At 43.7% G+C, this 25,581-nt stretch overlaps 1 protein-coding gene across 1 annotated transcript in view; it reads left to right on the top strand.

Annotated features, from left to right (window-relative positions):
* The window catches only part of LOC146860237 (threonine--tRNA ligase 1, cytoplasmic-like), a 177,998-nt gene that overhangs the window by 131,113 nt on the left and 21,304 nt on the right, over positions 1–25,581 (top strand). Inside the window, exons 16-17 of the mRNA XM_085644066.1 lie at positions 4,445–4,549; positions 11,338–11,410. Of these exons, the coding sequence (XP_085500192.1) occupies positions 4,445–4,549; positions 11,338–11,410 (178 nt within the window). The remainder of the gene's footprint in view (positions 1–4,444; positions 4,550–11,337; positions 11,411–25,581) is intronic.

Genomic DNA, 25,581 nt, shown 5'->3' with positions numbered 1-25,581 from the left:
GGATGATTGAGGTGGTTCAACCAGGGCCCAACGTCCCATTTCCTACAAAAGGTGGATTTGCGCTCCATACCTGAGGGGGAAGAATTCCTGGTGCAAACACCATCTCACAGCAAGCAGGTCATCCAGTTTCTCCCAATGCTTAAGCCAATGCAGGAGGTATTTAAAGACCTGGTGAAAGCCAGAGTTGTCATCCCTAGGGTTGACAAAATTTACAAACCCTCACCCATTGACCCGCCCTACATAACAGGCAACTCTCGCTTGACTCGGTGGTACATGCCGCCCACAAAAGATAAAATGCACAGGGCACTGGGGACGCCCTGCCCCAGATAAGGAAAGTAAGAAACTGGATGTAGCAGAAAAAAGGGTTGCAGCCCAGTCATCGACTCATTGGCGCATTGCCAAGTCTGTGAAGCTATTGGCAAAATATGACCAATGGGATAAAATCTGGGCGCTTATACAACACCTCCCTGTTCAGTACAAGCAGCAGGCTCAAGAGATTGTGTTGGAAGGGCAGATCATCTCCAATACTTCTGTTAGATGCTACCTTCATAAGGCAGACACTGCCGCCAGTGAAATAAACTCCAGTATCCTTATTCGCAGACACGCTTGGCTTCGTATCACTGGCTTTAAGTCAGAAGTTCAAAAGCATCAGATCAACTTGCCGTTTGATGGAGAACATCTATTCGGCCTTTAAATTGAACAGATGCTGGAGAAAATACAAAAAGACACAGATACAGCCAAAGCGATGGGAGCTCGACAGTCACTATCCAACGTTCTATTTTTCACTGCACAGTTTCCTCCCCGGAGGCTCCCTCCTCTTATCAAAGGCAGCAACAACAACCCAAAACTACCTGGGTATACTCCAGGGGTTCAGTCAGGGAAATAACTGTAAAGTCGAGGGTAGAGGTGGAGCAGCTAAGGCAGTTGCGCCTCTTAAACAGTGACTCCTTTCCCTTCACCCTGATCAGGCAACACCTTTTTGGGGGCGTTTGCAGAGGTTCCTGCCACAATGGCAAAACATTTCCTTGGACCATTGGGTCCTGGCTATAGTGGTACATGGTTACTGTCTTAAGATCGCTGCCACACCTCGAAACACTTCCTTTCCCCTCACACCAACACCTCTCCCAGGATGAAGTAGCTGTCCTGCTGCACAAGAGGGCCATAGAGTCTGTGCCGCTCTTCCAACTCGGCACAGGACTATAATACGCCTGTATATTCTAATTCCCCCAAAAAACAGGTCTCTCAGGCCCATTCTAAACCTTGGGGCTCTCAACAGGTGCATCCTGTCGGAGCACTTCCACATGGTCACTTTACAGGATATCATCCCTCTTCTGCGATAAGACCACTTCATGACCGCCCTTGACTTCTATTTCCACAAACCAAGACACCCAGTGCTTCAACGCTACCTCAGATTCATGGTAAGTGGCCAGCACTACCAATTTAAGGTTCTACTCTTTGGGGTAACCACTGTCGGGTTTTTATCAAATGCCTGGCTGTTTTTGCCGCTCATCTCCGAAGGAGCGGTGTTCACATCTTCCCTTACCACCACGACTAGCAGAAAAAGATCTCAAGCAAACACCAATGCCTCTCTCACACGCAGATCACTTTAGATCTCCTTTTCAAGCTGGGCTTCACCATCAATGTGGAAAAATCTCATCTACGGCCACTAGAGATTCAACCATTCCTCGGGCAGTCTTAAACTCGATTACCTCTTAGCGGAGTATCTCCCAGAAATGGAAAACAACTTTGCAGACCTGCGCTGCAGGATGCAGCAACAAGTCACAAGTGGGAACTCCTCACTACTTGTAATGTTGGGGATTTTCCAATATAGATCTGTTCACAACCGCCGAAAATGCCAAATACCCAAGTTTAGTCTCAAGGTTCCCATACCCACAGACAATGCACAAATAACTATGGCTGAATGGGTCAAGAATGTTTGCCTATGCTCTTCTGCCTCCCCCACTCCTTCCATACATGGTTTTGAAACTCCAACAGACCTCTCTCCTCCTAATTCTGGTGGCTCCCACATGGGCCAGACAACCTTGGTTCACACCCATCCTCGACCTATAAGTAGTTCCTCACAAGAAACTCCCCAAAATGCCAGACCGTTTCACGCAATGCCAGGAGACACAGACATCCTAATCCCAACAGCTCAATCTAGCGATCTGGCTCCTGAGGCCATAGAGTTTAGATACTTAAATATGCCCCTGACTGCATGGTCCTCTTCAGAGCGGCTCATCACCCAACTACTAGGGCTGCTACACAGCATTGTGGCTTGTTGACTACTGTTTATCCAAGTGGATTGATCCTCTAAAACCAACACTGCAAATCATTATCTGCTACCTGTTGTGCTTGCAATGCTCAGGTCTGGCTTACCCATCTATTCACCAACACCTAGCTGTGGTAGCAGCATACTTACACTCCTTCTTATTCAGAGGCCCTGTCATTAAAGCTTTTATGGAAAGGCTCAAAAGGGTTATCCCTCTCAGGAAACCCCTGGATTCTTAATATAGTGCTTATAAGAGTTTTGCCCCCCTAATCCCCCCTCCCCCTTGAGCCCCTTCATTCTTGCCCTCTACAATTTCTATCCTGGAAGGTGGCTTTTTTACTTGCCATTACTTCCATTAGATGGGTAAGTGAAATAGAGGCACTCACATTAGAGAAACTTTTTTTAAAGTACACGATGACAATATAATCCTTAGGACTAGCGGTGGCCGGGGCAGGTAAGTGCGGTGGGGCGGGGCGAGGCGAGGCGGAGTCAACAGATCACAGAATAGATCAAATTAAATATATAAATAAAACCTATTCTGTCTGTCGGCTTCCCCGCTCCACCACCCCACCGTGCTTACCTGCACTGGCTGCGACTGCTAAGGATTAATCCAGAGTCCCTATTCAAGTTGATCTCTTCCTTCCAACTTAACCAGGCAGTTGGACTGCTGGTGTTCTTTCTTCATACAAACTCAGTAGCAGAGCAAGCACTTCACAATTGATGTAAAGAGAATCCTCATGTATTACATTAATAAAACTAAAATTATTTTGTAAAATAAAGGTATTGCCATTTCTAAAGCAGGAATTGCTCGCTGGCCGGTCAAGTGTATTCAAGCTTGCTATACCAAAGCCAAAAGGCAGCTTTCTGCTCCGCCAAGACCACATTCTACACCTAAAAAAGCAGCCTCAAAATCTTAGGCGACATTCTAATAGCTTAAATCTGTAAAGCAGCCGCTTAGTCCACAACGTACACGTTGACCAAACAATTTTGTGTGGATGTCCCAGCGAGACAGCAAGCCCAAATGATCCAAGCTGTCCTGCATGCACTTTTCAATGTTCTGCAACATCCTCCAGCTAGCCACTACCTTAAAGGGGAAACTGCTTTAAAGCCTATGCACAGTTTGGGTTTCTACAGCTACACATACCACACATGGAAAATGTTACTTACTCTGTAAGTATTTGTTCTTGGCATGTAGTGCTGTAGATCCACACCTGCCATCCTCCTCCCCGGAAGCCATTAATTGTTGCAGATATCTTTCCTTTCCCTCTGTTTCTTTCTAGTGCCATCTTTACAGTTACTTATGCTCTCTCTGCATCCTTGCCTGCTGAGCGGGAAAACAATCTAACCATGGAGTCAACGCCCATGCGCACTGCCAACTAAGGGAGGAGTCACTTTACCTCGTGACTCGAAAGACGACTTCGAACAAAAATAGGTTATACAGGTCCAAGCCCAACACTAGGTGGCAGAAGTATGCACAGCATGTGAATCTACAGCACTACATTCTGTGAACAGATGCTTACAGTGTAAGTAACATTTTCTTTTTATGTTAAGTGTTGTATAGATGCAGGACTGTATAACTTAAAATAACTCAAGATGATATATAAGAAAGTTAGGTAGAAAGGGTGTGAAATAGGTCATTTGTACATGCTGTATTAGAAATATTTTTTAAAGGTTTTTGTAGAGTGTCCTCCTGAATTGGTAGTGTAAATAGTTTGAATGGGTAATAGTCATACAATAAATGCTTTAACATCTTCAATTTAGATTTCAAATGGCATGTATTGCTGGTTATAAAAGAAAAGGGCATAAAGAAGAGAAATTCTATGATGGTTCTGTGTGCCCTCGGTTTTATGTCCATGGTTTATGCCCGTTTTGGACTTCTAATCTGAACCTATTTATGAAAATGCTTGGTTGAAATAAATATGTGTGTGAAAATGTTCAATTAATGTTAAATTATTTTGCTAGCTAGAAGTGGCTGGCATGTACCTCGTACACAATTTCCTTCATTTGCCATTTGTAATTTTACTTCAGCAATATGGTACCTGCCAATAGAAGTGCATAATCATTTAGGAACTGTCATTGCTTGAATGTCAAAGCCAATAATAGTCTGCTAAGTTTAGCAATATGCACGTGAAGATAGCAAGTCATGTACTCATGTATGTTTTTGTGTCCTCTCAGCAAAGACAGTGATGATAAGAAGAGGCCGGTGATCATTCATCGAGCCATCCTGGGATCAGTGGAGAGGATGATAGCTATTCTTTCAGAAAATTATGGTGGGAAGTGGTATGTATTACATTTGTTTACACTTTCTTAAATGTAAAGAAACGTGCAAAGCAGTATAAAATAATCAGGAGTTGGCAGGCTATTCTTGCATAAGGAATGTAGATTAACAACTAGGACTAATGAAGATAATTGTGCTGACCCACTGCAGACATGGAAGTCTATAAAGGGATGCCCAGGAAATTTGGAACATCATCATATACGGGAGGTAAAGGGATCATCATAAATTCGCTGTAGTTACAGCTATCTCGTTCATCCTAAATGAATAGACCCTAACATTAATAGTATTGATGTACTCACTCCACGTACACACACAACCACCCACATTAGTGTGGCACCCAAGAATTGAGTAATAAGAACCATCATTCAAACTCTTATTTTTTTCGGTTTCCTTACTTATTCGAAAACTCGCCATACCACAGTCTCCCAACTATTGTATACTATCTTTTATCTCACTCTCCTCATCACTACCATCATCGCTGAAACTCTTTTGTTCTAGGCATATGAGCTACAGATTACACACTATGCATAGATCGCCATCTGGGGTTGGGCCTGGATGTTTGCACTTGTTTTTGTCCTGGAAAGTCTTTGGAAGTCACGAGATAGGTGACTCCTCCTTTGGATCATAGTGCGCATGGGCATCGGCTCCATTCTCAGATTGTTTTTCTACCGCCATCGGGCTCGCATGTGTTTCTCACGCTGCAGTTCGTAACGTTAACTGTTTTTTTCTTTCAACGCGCAATCCTTCCCTTTCCGACGGTATTGTCTTGATCTCGTTTTCCCAATCCACGCGACTTTCAACAACTTCGAAGTCTTTGATTCCGATCGTCGACGAAGGCCTTCGGGCCTACCTGGGCCTTATCATTTGGCTCATGGAAAGGACGCCATTCAAAAAGTGTCCTTGATGTGGGTCGAAGTTTCCCCACACAGATCTGCATGAGGTGTGCAACCTCTGCCTCTCACCGGAGCACAAGGCCCAGAGACTGTCTAGCTTGCGCCTCTTTCCGCTCCAAGAAGACGATTCGGGACTGACGAGCTAGAAGAACCATTGCTCGCTCGTCGTCTTCGATCCCCGACGACATCTTCCAAGAGGGCGTCGATGTGCCACAGCAGGGGCTGGTCGAAGAAGGCCTCGTCAGCGCCTAAGCCGATGACGTCGAGGATATCACTCCAACACAGAAGGTCGTGAGTACAGACGTTTACCCCGACCCCAACCCCCCCTCGACACCATCTAAAAAGGCTTCGGTCACACCTTCACCTTCGAGCCCAGGTGCACACTGGGAGACTGCTTCCCATGCCCCGCCTCCGGGCCCGGTAAAGAAGCCTATTAAGCCTTCAGGTGACTCGGGCTCGAGTCAGCCTACCCTCGGTGCCGAAAAACATCCACAGGCACCGAAAAAGAAGCCGTCCTCTTCCTCATCCACGCCGACCGCTGCTTCGACATCCAAGCACTCGACATCGAAGACTGGCACCAGCTCCTCGACACCGATAACACACTTGGAACCGACCAAAAAACTGCCACCAAAGGGCCCAGACTCCCATGCTTCGAAGCTGAAAAAGACCTCGGAACCGAGGAAACAACAGGTTCCATTGGCCAAAGACGCTGCAAAACTGCACGGTTCCAAACCCAGCACCGCTACCGACGCTGAAAATGCCTACTGCACCAACACCATCGGCACCGAAGGATCTGCCTCCCACAGAAGAACTATTTCGCCCAGATCCTACCCAAAAAACTCTTGTAAAGTATCCTAAGACTGGTCACTTGATGCTTAGCTTCAAGAAGCGACCACTAGATACGCCTACACCAGCTCCACCACCTAAAAAGAGAGATTTTGCTACCTCTCCATTAAGGATCCCTTCTCCTCTTCCTCCTCATCCTCCTACTCCTCCCCCACCACACCGCTCTCCTACACCATCCCCTACCCCAGTAGATGATGATGATAACACCTCGGATGATGCGGGGGGAGGTGCGGATGATCAACAACTAGGGGAACCTAGTCCTACTGGCTCCCCAGACTCCTTGGATTATTATAGAATCCCAGACGTCCCCTACATCCCCCAAGAGGACATCTATCCCTCCAGGCCAGAGGACACTATCGGCTTTAACCAGCTCCTCCACAGAGCTACCCATTACCACGGGGTTGACCTACACACAGACCCCGTAGAGGAATATTTTCTCATGGACACTTTTGACACCACACAAAAGTCCACCTCAATTTTACCCATGCTTAAGGAGCTCAAAAAGCATGCACCAGAGGTATTTAAAGACCCGGTCAGGGCTCGAGTCATCAACCCTAGGATCGAAAAAAAAAGTATAAGGCCGCCCCTACTGATCCAGCCTACATTAAAGGCCCTCGCCACTAGACTCCCTTGTAGTCTCCAATGCGCGAAAAAGAGCCAATTCCCAATCATCAGGTGACTCACCACCACCAGATAAGGAGTCTAAACTCCTGCACGCCTCTGGCAAACGAACGGCGTCACAGGCGGCAAACATATGGCGCATTGCCAATACTCAAACACTGTTAGCTAGGTATGACAGGGCACATTATGATGAGCTTGAGTCCATAATGCAGCACCTCCCAGACAGGTATAAAAATAGGGCCAATGAACTCATACAAGAAGGTAAAACCATTACTAACACCTCCATCCGTTGTGCCTTAGATGTAGCAGATACCGCCTCAAGGGCAATAAACACCAGTGTCCTTCTGCGTAGGCATGCCTGGCTATGCTTTTCAGGTTTCAAACCTGAAGTCCAGAGTTCCATTCTCACTCAACCATTCGATGAGCAACACCTATTTGGCCCTAATGTTGACGTATCCCTTGAAAAAATTAAGAAGGATACCGACACAACTAAATCTATGGGAGCCTTGCAGTTGCAAGCTCCCAGACGTTCCTTTCGTCGCTCATCCTTCAGGAGCACCCCCAGAGGCTACTCCTCGGATAGCCTCACCACTTCTTACAAGGCTCCCACCCAATCCACCTTTACTAGAGGTTACCAAAGAGGTGGTTACAGGGGGAACAACAACAAAGGCAGAGGCAAAACCAACAACTCCCGCTCTGCCTCAACCCCCACCCAATGACTTCCCTCCACTTCCCCCAGACCACTCCACTCCAGTCCGGGGAAGACTCCAACAATTCCTTCCTGTCTGGACCAACATCACCTCAGACAGGTGGGGCAACAGATAATTCAATCAGGTTACTGTCTAGAACTAACATGTACCCCCCCAAACATACCACCCAAAACAGCATCCAATGTCACAAGAACATTTGTTACTGCTAAAGCAGGAGGTAATCTCCCTCCTACAAAAAAGTGCAATAGAACCAGTTCCCCTGCACCAACAAAACAAGGGAGTTTACTCCCTGTATTTTCTCATACCAAAGAAGGATGTCTCTCTCATACATACACTCAGACCATTTCCACATGATCACACTCCAACAGGTCCTTCCTCTGCTTTCATAGGGCGACTTCCTTGCTGCCCTAGACCTCAAGGACGCCTATTTCCACATTCCCATTCACGCCACTCACAGGATGTATCTCAGATTCGTAGTAGACGGTCAGCACTATCAATTCAAAGTACTCCCATTTGAAGTCACAACAGCATCATGAGTGTTTACCAAGTGCCTAGCGGTGGTCGCAGCACACCTAAGAAGACAGCACATTCACTTCTTCCCATATCTGGACGACTGGCTCATAAAAGCCAGCTCATACAACCAGTGTGTACAACACACTCGCGTCATTATCCAACTACTCCACGACCTGGGGTTCACAGTAAACCACACCAAGTCCCACCTGCAACCGTTCCACACACAACAATACCTTGGTGCCACAATAGACACCTCAAAAGCGTTAGCCTATCCCAGTCCCGCCAGGATAGCAAGCATGTAAGCTCTTCTCACCAAATTCCAACCGCAACACACTCTTCCAGCTCAAGTGTGCATGTAACTCCTAGGGATGATGGCCTCTTGCATATTCATAGTGCCTCATGCAAGGCTCCAGATGCGTCCTCTCCAAGAGTGCTTAGCACGCCAATGGAACCAGGCTCAAGGTCAGTTAACAGATCTGGTGTTGGTAGACGGTCATACTCCTCGCTCTCTGCAGTGGTGGAACACCAAGAACCTTTCCAAAGGACGACCGATCCTAGAGCCGGTTCCTCAAATAGTTATGACAACAGACGCATCGCTCTCCGGCTGGGGATCTCACCTACTACATTACACCATGCAGGGCAGGTGGACACCTCAACAAAAGTTACTCCACATCAACCACCTGGAGTTACTAGCCATATTCCTAGCCTTAAAAGCATTTAAAAAACAAATATATCAGGCAAAACTGTCTTAGTCCGCACGAACAACATGACAGCCATGTACTACATACAAAAACAAGGCAGGACACACTCTTTGCAGCTCTCTCAGCTAGCTCAGAACATATGGAGGTGGGCTATACCTCAGAACATTTTTCTCCTAGCCCAACATGTCCCAGGAGTCCCAAACACCATAGTCGATCTGTTGAGCCGTCAAACACAACAGGTCCACGAGTGGGAACTTCATCCGCAAGTTCTTCAACGGTGTTTTCAAATTTGGGGGCAACCACAGATAGACCTCTTCGCCACCCATGAAAACGCCAAATGCCCAACCTTCGCCGCCAGATACCCACACCCATTGTCCAAAGGCAATGCGAGATGGATGAACTGGTCAGGCTGATTTGCGTACGCTTTTCCACCTCTCCCACTCATTCCACTAGTGGTGCGTAAACTACAGCAACATTCCTTAACTCTCATCCTAATTGCTCCAACTTGGGCCAGACAACCGTGGTACACAACATTGCTGGACCTCTCCGTAGTTCCGCACCAGAAGTTACTCCTCTCTCCTCACCTCTTAACCCAGAACCATGGAGAGATCAGACACCCAGACCCAGCTCAGCTCAACCTTGCGATCTGGCTCCTGAGGTCCTAGAATTTGGTTACCTTAATCTTCCCCCTGACTGTATGAACGTCATTAAAGAAGCTAGACGGCCTACCACTAGAGCATGCTATGCAGCCAAGTGGAAACGTTTTGTGATGTATTGTCATAACAACACAAATCCCCTAGATGTTTCTATCCAACACATAATCGGCTATTTACTACACCTCCAAAGATGTAACTTAGCTTACACGTCAATTAGACTGCATCTTGCTGCCATAGCAGCATATCTACAAAATAGACAACATCTATCACTTTTCAGAGTACCTGCCATAAAAGCCTTTATAGAGTGCCTCAAAAGAATAATTCCCTCCAGAGTACCACCTTCACCTGTGTGGAATTTAAACATCGTTCTCACAAGACTAATGGATCCTCCATTTGAACCTCTACATAAATGTGAGCTACAGTTCTTAACATGGAAAGTTGCTTTCCTAGTAGCCATTATTTCGTAACGAAGTGTTAGCGAACTACAAGCACTAACCATTCAGGAACCCTTTCTGCAGATACATCATAATAAGGTTGTTCTCCGAACTAATCCTACATTTCTTCCTAAAGTCATTTCTCCCTTCCACCTCAATCTATCTGTGGAGCTGCCCGTATTCTTCTCACAGCCACAAACAGTCGCCGAAAGAGCTCTTCATACCTTAGATGTCAAAAGAGCATTGCTTTACTACATCGAGAGAACACAACCCTTTCGTAAGATCAAACAACTTTTCGTGTTTTTCTCACCACCACACAAGGGCAACCCTATATCAAAATCTGGGATAGCTAGGTAGATTGTCAAATGCATACAAATTTGCTACCACAAAGCAAAACGTACATTATCTGTTCCTCCTAAAGCCCACTCTACACGAAAGATAGGGGCTTCAATGGCATTTTTAGGGAACGTTCCCTTAGATGATATCTGCAGAGCAGCTACATGGTCTACACCGCACACATTCACAAAACACTATTGTGTAGATGTGCAAACTAAACAACAAGCTAGTGTGGGCCTGGCTGTACTCAAAACACTATTTCAAACTACTGCAACAGATACTGGTAGTTGCCGCTAGGAGGGGATACTGTCATACAATCTCTACATAGTGTGTAATCTGAAGCTCCTATGCCTCGAACGGAATATGCTACTTACCAGTATGCATCTGTTCTTGGCATGTAGAGCTGCAGATCTACACACGCCCACCCGCCTCCCCGGCTACCTTTATCTGTTCCAGTATTATCTTATTTAGATACAGCATACATGGGCATCTTTCCTGTTTCTCACAAAGCGCCATCATTTCCCTGCTGGCAAAAACCAATCTGAGGATGGAGCCGATGCCCATGCGCACTATGATCCAAAGGAGGAGTCGCCTATCTCGTAACTTCCAAAGACTTTCCAGGACAAAAACAAGTGCAAACATCCGGGCCCAACATCAGATGACGATCTATGCATAGTGTGTAGATCTGGACCTCTACATGCCAAGAACAGATGCATACTGGTAAGTAGCATATTCCTTTTCTCATTTATGCAGCGATTGCCGTTTGTACCATCCTAACTGTTGCCTTCACTTATTGATCTTACTGTGCTGTTTGCTCAAAAGTATTCTGAATCATTTTAACAAATAAATCAACTTTTTTTTAAATTAAGTTGTAACATGCTTTATGGGAGCTTGCAGATGAAACATGACAGTGTGTGAGCTATGATGTCAAGTGCAAAATAGAGCAGATAATAGTTTAAGAGCTCAAGGTATGTCATGTTTAAAGGTTTTCTCTAGTAAATGGTTCTTATAGTAGTTTTGTCATCCCTAGAAATGAATATGGTCATTCTTAACACTTCGCTGTGTTGTCTTTTTTTCTAGGCCTTTTTGGTTATCCCCTCGGCAGGTGATGTTAGTGCCAGTTGGGCCCAACTGTGATGAATATGCACAACAGGTAAGGCCAAAAGTCATCTATATAAAAAGCAGGTTAGTTACTTAGGGCAAGATTTACATCTAAAGACATTTACTCCCATAGCCGCCCCCCTAACTTTTATACATAACGTTTTCCTGGAGTGCTCCTGGGAATCTGCAACTGTTACAATTTGGCTTGAACAAATGTATGTTTGCTCCGGAAAAAATCATCTGCGCAAGTGTCTTGCACCTCCACCAGTTATGGGTTGCCCCTTCCTTTGTCTACCTTGTATTTACTCATTCCCGTGAAAGGAGCAAATGTTTTTACCCATTTACAGGGTAAGAATGACCTCTGGGAATATTTGTAAATACCTTCTAACGGGTATGTTTGGAAGTCTTCATGAACATATAGAGCATTCTCATCCTGCAGCATGTGTTGTACTTCACATCCGGTGCACTGTCCTATCTTCAGGTTGTGGAATAGTTTTCCTTTGAGTCTTTGTTTGTTTCAATTGTGTCTAGAATGGTTCATGATCACACCTCCCCAAAACCCAAATGCACTGGGACTTAGACTCCACTTCAGATTCTTTGTTTCCACCACTGAGTTTCATGATTCTAGTTAGTGCTGATCAAGAAACTGTGGAGTGAGTGACCGAAGACTGCGACTGAAACTTGGATGGAGCATATGAAGAGGGCACAATTATGTTTTGTGATCAATGCCATAATTTCTTTGTCTGCCCCGTCCTAGGCTTCAGTTTGTATGAGAATGATCCAAGAGGGTGGGGCATGGAAAATATGTCATCATACAAAGTTTACAATTTCAAATCAATCTAGGGAGCTCAAGGTGTGCTTTTCCGGGTGACTATGATGAATCTTAAGTATTAAGCGTGCCAATATCTTAGATCCAAGAAAACAATTTGTTGTGGTTATTACCCCACATTGGAACAGTAGTGACTTGCGGATGCACCCTAGGAAACCTATGAAGAGTTTGAAACACAGGGTGCTACATTGGAGCATCTGCACACTTGTCTCCTTCAGTATCTTTCCTGGAAAGTAGGTTTTCTTGTGGCCATAACATGCTGCATTAATGATCAGCAAACCCTCACACAAGGTGGTACTCGGGACTAACCCATAGTTCCTTCCCAAGGTCGTTTCCACTTTCCACCTCAATCAAATGCGAGAACTCCCGGTCTTTTCCCACAGCCAGACTCTGTAGTAGAAAGATACCTTCACACTCTGCATGTCAAATGGGCTTTCATGTACTACATTGACAAAACCATGCCCGTTCCTAAAGCTGACCAGTTGTTTATAGCCTTTGCAAAACCACACAGGGGCCAACCCATCTCCAAAGAAGGCATTGCCAGGTGGATAATCTAATCTATTCAAACTTGCAACCATAAAGCCTTCACTGTTAACCCCAGGGTACACTTGCACACATCATAACAACAGGGAGCTACAGGGGAAAGAAAAAGATTGGGTCATCCCCCACTCAAAGCAGTTTTATAACAAAACAGACCCAATCTATTAAGTACAGAGATTTTTTGAGTACTGTGTAACAACAGGGATTGAGAGGTATCAGATTAACCTCTTCACAACCACCCCCAATTATCTAAATTCGTGGGGTGGATTCCTGATTTACCAGGATCTGTACTGATTTATAAAAAGATTGCAAGAACCCTAAACCAATATAGCAATCACTGTATTTAAAAAAAATGTCAATATGTGAAAAAATATTTTAATCACAAAGGTATAGCACCCCACACCGTGTCAATCAGTGAAGAAAAATATGTGCAGAACAAGGTAGCACCTCACGTGCGCAACACCTTAGCGGGCTGAAACTGGTTAGATCATCACCAGTACTGCCACGTTTCTCATCATAGGTTGCCACCTTGTTCAAAGAAAACTGGATAACTGAACCAGAAAAAATCATGAAAAACAAAAGGTGAAAATATGTGAATATCACACACCATGGTCCTGACTTAAAATTGATAAAGAACCATGACTACCACAATTTTATTCTCTGCTCATGGGTCAATTCAAAAATGAAAAGTGCTGTATTTTAACAGACACAAAGCCAATAAGCCGACATTTTTCATTGCCTTACTTTTACGGCAATTTCTTCAGGGCAACAGGACTTCATTCACCTTGTCAGCACATTTTGTACTGAACTATTTGTGACTGCAGACGAAGCTCGGGATGCCACTTTATCGCGGTGAGATGTATGAGTGAGGGAGTGATACGGGCTTGGGCACATTCACTTTTTCGAGTTAAAGGGAAGTTTTTGTGGGAGTTATGGACCTCGGTCCGGTGTAAAACTCCGCTATACGCTACTGTGTGTGTAAAAATGCTTTTTGCCAGTTAGCGAAAGTAGCCTGAGCTCAGTTTTAAATGAAGAAAAGGGATAAAAATGATAGCATCACAAATACCCTTTAATCTAAATATAACGGACAAATATAGGTGATATGTTAGACGTTTGTTGGATCGAGTTGGGTGATAAACTGGTTTCTGATCTAGGGCGTTTATGAAATCTCTTTACAGAATGCCCAAAGTATAAGAGGGCTTGTGAAACATAGGATCACTGCAACATTTACAGTACCTGTTTGATACGCTGTCGAGCTGGTATGAGAAACATTGGCTGACAACGGGTAATAACTCATGCTTTTTATACATATGATTGGAAGAATAGAGATCATGTGGGATTGTGTCCTGGCACTCAGTGAGTAACAGCAAGAACCCTTTTCTTTTATGTTTTGCAGTCACAAATAGTTCAGTACAAAATGTGCTGACAAGGTGAATGAAGTCCTGTTGCCCTTCAGAAATTGCCGTAAAAGTAAGGCAATGAAACATGTCGGCTTATTGGCTTCGTGTCTGTTAAAATACAGCACTTTTTATTTTTGAATTGACCCATGAGCAGAGAATAAAATTGTGGTAGTCATGGTTCTTTATCAATTTTAAGTCAGGACTATGGTGTGTGATATTCACATATTTTCTCCTTTTGTTTTTCATGATTTTTTCTGGTTCAGTTATCCAGTTTTCTTTGAACAAGGTGGCAACCTATGATGAGAAACGTGGCAGTACTGGTGATGATCTAACCAGTTTCAGCCCGCTAAGGTGTTGCGCACGTGAGGTGCTACCTTGTTCTGCACATATTTTTCTTCACTGATTGCCACGGTGTGGGGTGCTATACCTTTGTGATTAAAATATTTTTTTCACATATTGACATTTTTTTTAACACAGTGATTGCTATATTGGTTTAGGGTTCTTGCAATCTTTTTATAAATCAGTACAGATCCTGGTAAATCAGGAATCCACCCCACGAATTTAGATAATTGGGGGTGGTTGTGAAGAGGTTAATCTGATACCTCTCAATCCCTGTTGTCACACAGTACTCAAAAAATCTCTGTACTTAATAGATTGGGTCTGTTTTGTTATAAAAATACACTTGCACGGAAACAACCAGCAACCATGGCTTTTCTAGGAAACATTCCATTGGCTGGCATATGCAAAGTAGCTACTTGGTTCACCCAACACACTTTTACTAAATATTATTGTGTGGATACCTTAGCCAGACAACAGGAAATGGTTGGCGAAGCGGTCCTCAGGACACTATTTCAGATACCTGCATCATCCATATGCTAATCACTGCTTATAGAGGATTACTACTTTACCGTCAATGCAGAGCTTGTGCATCCACAGCAAGTCATGCTAATAAAGGAAAATGTTACTACCCTGCAAGCATCTGTTCGTAGCTTGTAGCGCTGTAGATTCACATGCACCCTCCCATCCCCCAGAAAGTATGTGGCTTTTATTACAAATCTCGTTCTTCACTAATTAACTTCCTTTACCGGTACACATGCTCACAATACTTTCTTTACTCACTACTTCATACCACTCTCACCCGCTATGTGAAAAAATATCTAACATGGAGTTAATGTCCATGCGCGTTGCCAAATAAGTGAGGAGCCCCAATGCATCTTGTGACTCAAAAGACTCTGAAGAAAAACAACTTGCTATATGTCTTAGCCCAACAGTAGATGGCAGGAGCATGCAGAACATGTGCAGAGCATGTAAATCTGCAGAGTAAGTAACATATGTTTCTTCTGCAGCTTGGGTATCTTTTTTTAGATTCACATGCAGCCCTTCTCCAATGTCATAAGCCCATTATGTACCTATTAAGGGTGGGTGGAACTTACGGAATCTGACTCCACGGAATTAGCTTCATAAAAAGTTTTGCAAGATTCCTCAAAGTTTGTCCAACAGGTGGAAATAGGCACATCGCGCTGCGATTTAGCGCTGGGAGCACCATCCACGCTGCAAACTCAGTGAGAACTGCACCATTCAGCAGGATAGAGGGCACAGCTACTTCAGTTGATTTTGCTGCTGCTTAAGTCGTTTTCGACTCGAGCGGAAGACTTTTGATCACAATCAGTTGCGACAGCCGTCGTTATGAAAAAACTCACCGGATGTCCTTCTGGTGATTTGAAATCACGCTAGAGGATGCCAAATCTCACTCGTGCTCTCCAACTTACCGTCCTGGAGCCAGGCATGAGCAGAAATTCTCCCATGCAGGATTGGTAGAATTTGGCTGGAACTCAGTCACCAAACTTCTGCCAGGGCAATGGGTTTTGCCCACCCCTAGTACTTATCTTTTCATTCTTGTACTATTGAAATCTGAAGTATGGTGGCCTCTGGTGGAACTGAGTTGAGCTTGCTCTCAGCTCATTGGTTGGAGGTTGGGTCTTCTTCAACGAATTAACTTACATACTAAATGAACATGTGTTGCAAAGTCATCCTGTGTCCTGGGCATCCCCCAAACATTTTGCTGACTGGTACTGGTGGTAACTGATTCTGACTGACCCTGGGCTGTTCCTAACCAGCCCAGCGCTATGCTGAAGACACACATAGAACACAGTGAAAACATCTACATACACTAGGGTACACTATGGGTTAGGGTACCCCTGTGATTGGCATGACCTCCCCTATAAGGCCCTAGTACATATCGGGCAGGGGGGTTGAAACTACCTTTAAGTCCCTAGTATAGAATAGGGCAGGGCAGTTTAGAGGCCAGCAGCCTTTTATGCACTTGCATGTGTGCACTGCTGGGCCTGAGGTCAGTTTAAAATCAGCTTTGTGTTGCAGGACTGCTTTTAAAATGCAAATTGTGCCCAAACTCGACTTTTGTGTTTGGGGCACTTAACAATGAATACACTACAATGTTTGGGCATTTATAGGTACACCCAGAGTCTCCCCTAGGTGTTCCAGGGGTGGGACATCAGGTACTTATAAGGAAAATCCTTATTAATATGGTTTTTATATGCTCTGGGGTTAGTGAAATTGCAAATTTCACTCCCCACATTGTTGTAAAGTGCTTCGCAAAATCGACATTTGTGCTAGGAGCACTGTGAAATGAGGATCTGCAATATTTTTATATATTCAACAACCCTAAAGTCTTGGGGGTCCTGTAGGTATAAGCATGGGCCTTATAAAACCTGTTTAATAGGCCCTGGTATTGGAGAAATTGGTCAGTTCATTTTTCCATTGCAGACCCCAGCCCATAAGTTAACATTGGAAAAGGTTATTAGTTAATAACTGGAGAAAGAAAAGCCATAGAATGAGGATTAAAGGACTCAGTAGAATGGTAATGATAAATCCAACAATATGGTATTGTTGAATTTCTTCTCAAACGTACAGACAAGAAGTTATAAGACTTTTTGGGGCATATGCATCAACATTAGCATTTGCGATTCCTTATTAGCGAAAAATAAGGATTCGCTAATAAGGAATAGCAAAAGGCTATGCATGTAGGAATCGCTATTCAAATAGCGATTCCTTAACTTTCCTTAATTGCTACTAGCAAATAGCGAGTAGCAATTAAGGAATGCCGTCCCAATCATTCCTATGGGCCTCCAGGCCCATAGGAATGAATCGGAGATTGCATGAGCAAATAGCGAGTACCAGTAGGTTCTCGCAAATTGCTCATGCAATTTCAAGGGTGCAAGGGTGTCAAAATGACACCCTATAGCACCCCTGAAAATGATATGTGCACATATGTTGCACACACACATGCTCTAAGGGCGTGTGTGTGCGCAACATGAAACTTTGAAAAATGCACAAAAGTGCATTTTTCAAAGTTTTTGCAAATTACCATGCAGTTCATCTTCATGGTAATTTGCTCCCCCTATTAGCGAAATCGCTAATTTTTTAACTTTGATGCATTGCATTTAAGGAATCTCACTTTGGGATTCCTTAAATGCAATCGCTATTTAAGGAATCGGTATTTAAGGAATCCCTATTTAAGGAATCGGTATTTAAGGAATCCCTATTTAAAGAATCGCTATTTAAGGATTCCTTAAATAGCGATTTCTGCTTTTGGGTTGATGGATTGGGTATTTTTAACTTAATACCGGGAGCTATTAGCGAATCGGTATTTTACCGACTGGATTTTGGGTTGATGCATGAGGCTGTGTGTCTGTAAGCCAGAATTCAACCCTGTACTGCTCTGATTGGTCAGAGATAAGTGGGTGAGCCTGGCTGCTTTGAAGAGGTGATAAATGACCCCTGGGATTAGGGAGCCTCTCCGGTAGGAGAGGTTGCTGGGCATAGGAATGCCAGGGGGAGGGGTAGTAAATAATGTTCTTCAAGGGAAGGGGGAGAGAAAGCTAAAGACATCAGTTTCATTTACAACTCTCGTCTTTGACCCAAGGCAGATGCCAGGCTTAAGAAAGGAATGAGCAGATGCAAGTGGGAGAGACTATGGAGATTAGCCATCCGAGGGGTGTGTTTAGCCAGCTCTTCTCCCTCTGCTGAACATTTTGACACATTGAATTTTGGAAGAATAATGGTTTCTGAGTTAGTATTTTGCCACGCTTTGGAGGAAGTGATCACGTTCTGGGAGAGTGCCCTCTTGCTTTACCCCAGAGAACACTGAATAAGCATCTGAGAGGGGCAGTGCCTCTCAGATCTGCTTTTGAAACCTAAGCGAATCAGAAGGGCCCACCCTGAAGAGTTTGATGTGCATTCACCAGGTCCTGAAGATTGGGCCTTTTGCACAATCTGAAACTACAGCCCTGTAGATTAAACCAGCTTCAAAAGGTCTAAAGAGTGTACTCGCTGCAAGCTAATGGTTAACAGAGCTCACCTGGACCATCACCACAGAGAATCCTCAGCCTGGAGTACTACCAGTAGATTTGTAAGGGTTTTGTCCAAGTGGATTATGGGAATTGAAATCCAAAACTTTCAAGGAGTTTCTTGGAGATTCCAGACTCCTGGAATGAGTGTTGGACACTTTGGACCCGAAAGAAGAATTTCAGGAAGGAGTTTTAACAGGATCAAGCCTGCTGGAGGAGGAGGCTGCACAAGTCTGGTGAGAAATCCTCTAGAACACTTGCTAAATGTGAATGTGTCCCTGTCAGAGGCAACGAAATGACCAAAAGTGGCACAGTTGGTTTCTAAGCACTAGAAAGTGACTAATCTGTCAAAATTCACATCCCTGGTTCCCTTTTCATTTTGGTATCATTTAAAAGATAAAAATATTTCCTATTTTTATAAATTGGTGTTGGATTTTTATTGTGTGTTGTGTCTTAATTATTTGCTGAATTGGTGTTTTTAAATGCTTTACATACCTGTTTTTGAAGAAAAGCCTGCCTGCTCGCAAGCCAAGCTACCAAGATTTGAGCATTGGAATAATTTTCTAAGACCTGTTCTGAGCCCTATATCGTGTCAGTGGTATTATTGCCAGTAGTAAATGTATATCTTCCGCGTCTATTAATACCACATACATAGATACAAATTACAAGTCGCCGTGTATCTGTTCAATGGTATTATAAATGATGTGCCTCTCCTAATGTATTACCTGACTCTAAGAGTTGTTTTTTAAATGTTAGAACGTTTCAAGAAGGGGAAACATAGAAATTCAGAAAGGTTATTGCATAAAATTCTCACAAAAACACAACACCAAGAAAGACCATTAACCACTGTTGTGGGAAGAGAAACCTGGTGGGCAATAGAAAAGGTACCGGTGGCAGAAAAAAGGAACTAAGTATTTTCACTGTACTTCCTGATCCCAAGCAAGGGGGAGTCTCTCAACAATTTTGAACTTTAGAAATGAGAAAAGCATTCACTTCAAAAAGCCTACATTTCAAGAGTCATTCCACTACTTCAAAAGGGTGATTTTCTGACACTAGGGGCATGATTTATAATTTGGCAGAGGGCCCATTGTCCTGCCAGGGGGACATAGTAAATTCCTCCGTCTTCATCGTGCAGGGACTGCCTATCAAATGTATAAATGATTGGCAAGCTGGCGGTCATTTAAAATGCATTGGAACGAAAACGCTGTTACGGCGGTTCCTGCCAATGCATTTTCTGTTCAGTGCAGTTCTGCGTCCGCATGAAGCACCCCTGCCTCAAACGGGTTTCTTTTTTATTTTCAAAAATAAAATCTCAAAAACAGGATTTTCTTTTTGAAAATAAAAAATACTATGCTCCCTTGCCAAACAAGTCTTCTCCCATGGCGAGGGGACCATGTAGCAGTTTTCACTGCCCCTCACCGCCAGGTTTTTCCTGAAGGTGATGTGCCGTGAAAGCTGACCTGTCATTCCACCCATCTAAATTAGATTTCCAATTGCCCTCACTCCGCAGGGCAATTGGAGAAGTTTAGCCACGGTGCAAAAAGAGCAGTCACTGCCGTGGCCAAACTTGAGGTCCGCCCACACATAAATCTGGCTGGCAGACCACCGTGTTGACGGAAAGGAAACTCCGTCACCGTTGCTACAGAGTTCACTTCCAGCCAACATATAAATTTCACCCTAGTTTTGAAAAATGCATTCTTTCATTTACCAATGCATCCGCCTCCCTGTCAGTACATTTGATAGGTGGTATGCGGATAACCTCACTAGTTAAAATTACTAACATTCTGAATGAATGACCCGCCCCAGGGTATTTACAAAAGGACTAACAGTTATAGTTTCACATTTGCATTGTCAAAGTGTTCATGTGTATCCTTGTTTGGACAACTAACTGGTAAAGGGAAACACAGCTGAGAAATGCCAAACACATGCAGTAGAGAGTTACATTGCTGCACAAATTGGTATTTTCAACCAGTTTTAAAAAATCCAACTGACAGCCAAACCAATTGCAAAACATTTTGTTTGCAATGCCCTATTTACACACATTGAAGGCCTGTTCAGTAGCAGAAAGAGTATTAGCATTTCATTGAGCAGTTGTCTTTACTAGAGGTCACCATCTCAAAAATACAATTATATGGGATGATGGCTTTGTGCAGTGTGTTGGTTCCCAATGCAACATTGTAAGGCTACAAATGTGCCTGTTACAAAAACTGGTAGGAAGAGAATGCACTCAAACAAATGGATCTGGGTGTGGGGGGGGGGAAGGAGTGTTGTTGAAGGCCAGGATAGGTCAGTTGACAAATCATATTTTCAAGAGCAGGGTAATATACACTTTTTTGCCAGAAGTGATGTCCCCTTTTCAACTAGACCCATGCTATTGAATGATCCACTTTCTTTGCAAATCCACAAGCAGCTACCCAAAGGAATTCACATACTCCTCATGTCAAGCATGATTTTGGGCCCGATTTCTAATTTTGCAGATGAAGTAATTTCTGTTGGCATGGCTGACGACTTAACGTCCACAGGCGGAGACTACTCCATCTGCCAAATTGATAAATGACCGCCAAGCTGGCGGTCATTTCTGAAGCATTGGCAGGAGCCGTAATTCCCGTCATTGCTGTTTACATTTTGACGGAGCCCTGCACTAAACTGTTTTCCTTTTTTATTTTCAAAAAGAAAATCTTTAAGCTAGATTTTCTTTTTACAAATAAAAAGAACATTCTCCTGTCACTATGATGAGGGGTGCATTTAGCAGTTTTCAGTGCCCCTGACCGACAAGGTTTTCTTGGCAGTGACAGGCATTGAAAACTGACCACTAATTCTGCCCATCTAAATTAGTTGGACAGAATTGTAGGTCTGCATTCAAACACCCTTACATTACAGGGCAATGGGAGTGGTTTAATCACTGTTAACTCGTGTTAACGCGGTACGACCGTTTAGCGGAGTGGGCGGTGCCGCATTGTCCAACAGACGTGCGCAGCACTACGGAGGTAGTGCTCGCGATGGCCGTTGGCCAATGAACGCATGGAAGGGGTTAAACCAATGTCTGCCCTATTCTAAATTCTGCAGGCAAACTGCATTCTTGGTGGTAAAGATACTCCGTCGCTACTGCAAAAGAGTATTCTTATCGTAAAGAATTAAATAAGGCCCTTTGTCTTATCTTGACAGAATTGAATCAGTCAGGAAAGAGAAACAGTTGTTTTTAATTTCTTTACAACTATATCGGTGAAAACCTACCTCGAAATCTGTGATTGTGAGATGTATCTATGTTTGCTATGCTAAGGCAACACAAACTCTGGTTGGCACATCGGAGGCACACTTGGCTTGTAATAATAAAGGAGCTACAATGACTTTCTTATGAAATGTAACTAAAGTGGGTATTTGTGATTCTGCTCCAAGGACATCTAGTAAGCACTTCTCTGTAGATATAACGCTAAAAAATACTATATGAAATAAAAATATTTTATGGTATGTTTAATGAACTTAATTGGGAATAAATTAACATTTATTGCTAATGTGGTTTATTCAGTATACCATATGAATTTGAAATATTCTTTGAAATGATACCTCTTGGGGGTCATTGTTGTCTTGCAAAACAATAGGAGGAGAAGAAGTAACATTTTTTAGGATGGAGGAACTTCCAGAAGCACCCAAAATTATTTTCAGGTGGGATCACGTTTGTGGGTTGTGAGCTTTTAGGCTCTTTATTTTGGCAGTACCACCTCCAGGTACCATAGTGTTATGCAGGTAACCGACTTGGTTGCAGAGCCCATGCATCTGTATCCCATGTCAACCTTTTACACCGTTTAGCATGAGTTTAACCTCCACTATGAATTGGAGACTTGAATACCTCCTTAACCAACATAATAGTAACCAAATTGACAATGTTAAAAAACTAGCACTAAGGAGCTACAAACATATTTAGGTTGTATTTTGGCCCCATAAGGTGTTAGCGACGCTTCAGGAAAGCAGGTGGCAGCACAATCCTACAATCACTGGTGGATCGCTTACACCCAAGCCTTGTTAGCAAGATACGACCGGGCACATTAGGATAAGATTGAGGAGCTCCATCAACACCTGCTTGAGGAGTATGAAAAAAGGGGACATGATATTGTGAATGAGGGATAGTTAGTCCCCAACAATTCAATTAGGTGTGCCCTAGACTCAGTGGACACAGCAGCCAGGGGCATCAGAACAAGTGTATTGTTGTGTAGACATGCTTGGCTATGTATATCTGGCTTCAAGCCAGAGGTGCAACAAACCCTATTAAATGTGCATTTTGATAAAGAGCAACTCTTTGGTCCCCAGGTGGACCAAGCATTGAAGAAAATGAAAAAGGACACTGAAGTTGCTAAATCAGTGGGGGCGCTCCAAACCCCTATTTTGCGTGGCTCCTTTTGGTGTACCTCATATAAACAGGGTGCCAAAAGTACATCACCTGATGCCTCAACATCCTCGTATAGGCAGCAACAAATCTCCCCATCAAGGGGGTACCACAGAGGTACATAAAGAGAAAATAATTCCAATGGTCGCCGCAGGGGTGCCTAAACATGTTTTGCCCCCTCCACCTCAAAGCAGTGATTCTCTTCTCATTCCCCGACCATTTAACACCTGTCAGGGGGCCAACTACAACATTTCTTCCCCACTTGGAAAACTATAACATCAGATCAGTGGGTGTTAGACATTATCCAACAAGGTTATTGTCTGGAGCTCATAACCGCACCTCCAAATATTCCACCTCGCAGACACAATCACTCCGTAGAACATCAAAACCTGCTCAAACAAGAAGTGGAGGCTCTGTTGCTTAAAGGAGCCGTAGAACCCATCCATCTTCAACATCAAGGTTCAGGAGTGTTCTCCCTATGCTTTCTAATTCCCAAAAATGACAGATCACTACTGCCCACCTTAGTTCTCGGGCCCTTAAATCATTACATACTATTAGAACGCTTCCATATTGTCAGTCTTCAGGATGTCCTCCCTCTGCTTCAACAAGGTGACTTTGTCAGCACTAGACTTAAAGGACCCATACTTCCACATCCCAATCCGTCTAGCTCATCATAAATACCTCAGAATTGTTATAGGTGGGAGGCATTACCAGTTCAGAGTCCATAACGCACCCTGGGTGTTCACCAAATGTCTAGCAGTAGTAGCAGCACATCTGTGCAGACAGAACATTTATGTCTTCCCATAGCTGGACGACTGGCTCCTCAAAGCCAGAACATATCTCAAGTGTGAACAACACACACAGACTACTCTCCATATTCTCCATCAACTAGGGTTTACTGTCGACATACAGAAATCACACCTCCAACCTTTACAGATTTATTCGTATTTAGAGGTCATGCTCAACACACAGTCGGGTTTACCATACCAAAATGTGGCCAGGATTCAAAATCTACAAACAGTGTAACAACAGTTTCAACCCAACCATCACATAACAGCTCTTCATAAGCTAGATGTCAACAGAGCTCTAATGTATTATATTGGCAGAACTAAAGAGTTCTGTAAAACTAAAAAACTCTTTGTTGCTTTTTCGCCCCCTCACACAGGAAAGCCTTTGCACTATTTCATTGGCATAGATATCTCTTTACTTTTGGTTACTCTCACTCCATTCTCACCCACCTGCCAGAAAACAATGTAACAATGGAATGGAGTCGATGCCCATTTTCACCAACAGGAGGAGTCACTTTGTCTTATGACTCGAAAGACTTTTTCAGTGGAAAAAAAGTGCACACGTAAGGACCCAACACTAGATGGCGGAAGTATGCAGGCATTGTGAATTTACAGCACTACATGCCATAAACAGATGCTTACAGGGTAAGTAACATATTCCTATTTATTTAGTAAAGCACTGATTAGACATAAGTACTTTTTCTTAATGGCTGGACAGTTAAAATGCCACATAAGTTAGCAAGAGTCTGTACTGAAATGTCTGAAAACAGATTAAGATTTTGAGGTAAAATGGCTGAGACCCCATGGGAATAACAAGGGCCATCTGATCACTGTTAGACTTGCTTCTAGCCTAGAGGAGTTTGGTCATCTTATGCAGGTACAAGTGTTAGTTCTGAGCTTGCAAGGATCTGGTTAGTTATCCAATACCTACATTTCAGGCTATCCCACTGTACAAACCACAGAACCATGCTGTCCTCTGCAGTATGCTATGTATCTTTAGTGAGGATAGGACTACAGAATATCTGGAGTGTAGGAGGATGAAGATAGCCATTCTAAACTTCCAAGCCAAGGAAGAAGAAGTGGATAGATTGGCTCAGCAATAGACGATGCGGACAAGGCAGAGGGAGAGAGAGAGGGCCTTAGAGGAGCAAATTCTGATTAAGGCTGTTTGGTTATCCCCTATGTTGCTGTCCCACTGCATTGTCCCTAAGGAGATTGTAACCTCCTATTTATAAGTGCAAATGTGGTTGCAAGGTCAGAGACCTTTGAACTGACTTGTGCAGCTGAGAAGGTATGTTCTGCTCTGAGTTGCTTTCCCTTGAGTGTGAATTAACCCATTCTGGAATTGAGTGAGACTGAGCAACTGCAGTATGCAGTCATAAAAGATGTTGCAATTGGCAGTTGCATTTATATAGTGATGTGTACCACTGATGTGGTGCCGAAGTGTTTTCTGTGGGTGCACAGGTAACTTGCCAAGCCATTTTGGATCATGAGTGGGAGCTCACTGGGATCACGATGGACTTTGATTATCTGGCCCAGTCATTTTAAATGATTTCACTGTACACAGCTTGCCCAGTAAAGTAGAGGATGCTGTCATCTGACAAAAAAGAAAACCTGGAATCTCTCTTGGATTTGGCTGTATGTGGAGAATGTATATTGGCATGGTGTGATGAAGTAGATTAATTTAAAGCAATTTAGGGCTTTAAATCATATTTTGTTGGCTGAATGAATCACTTAGGAGGGTCACCAGAGCTTAAGCTTGGCTTACTTGAAGGCTGCAGAATTAAAGTAGCTTTTCCTGGCTGCTTGTAAATAGTATTCCAACACATTCAAACAGAAATGGCGAGCACATTGGCACTCAAAGGCCAAAGGGGCAAAGGCTTCCAGCAACATGGCCAGTTGCCTGAAAATGGCAGTG

This window comes from Triturus cristatus, chromosome 3_1, assembly GCF_964204655.1.
Source record: "Triturus cristatus chromosome 3_1, aTriCri1.1, whole genome shotgun sequence".
Classification (NCBI taxonomy): domain Eukaryota; kingdom Metazoa; phylum Chordata; class Amphibia; order Caudata; family Salamandridae; genus Triturus; species Triturus cristatus.
The sequence above is the reverse complement of the archived record's forward strand: the minus strand, read 5'-3'. Positions and strand labels throughout refer to the sequence as shown.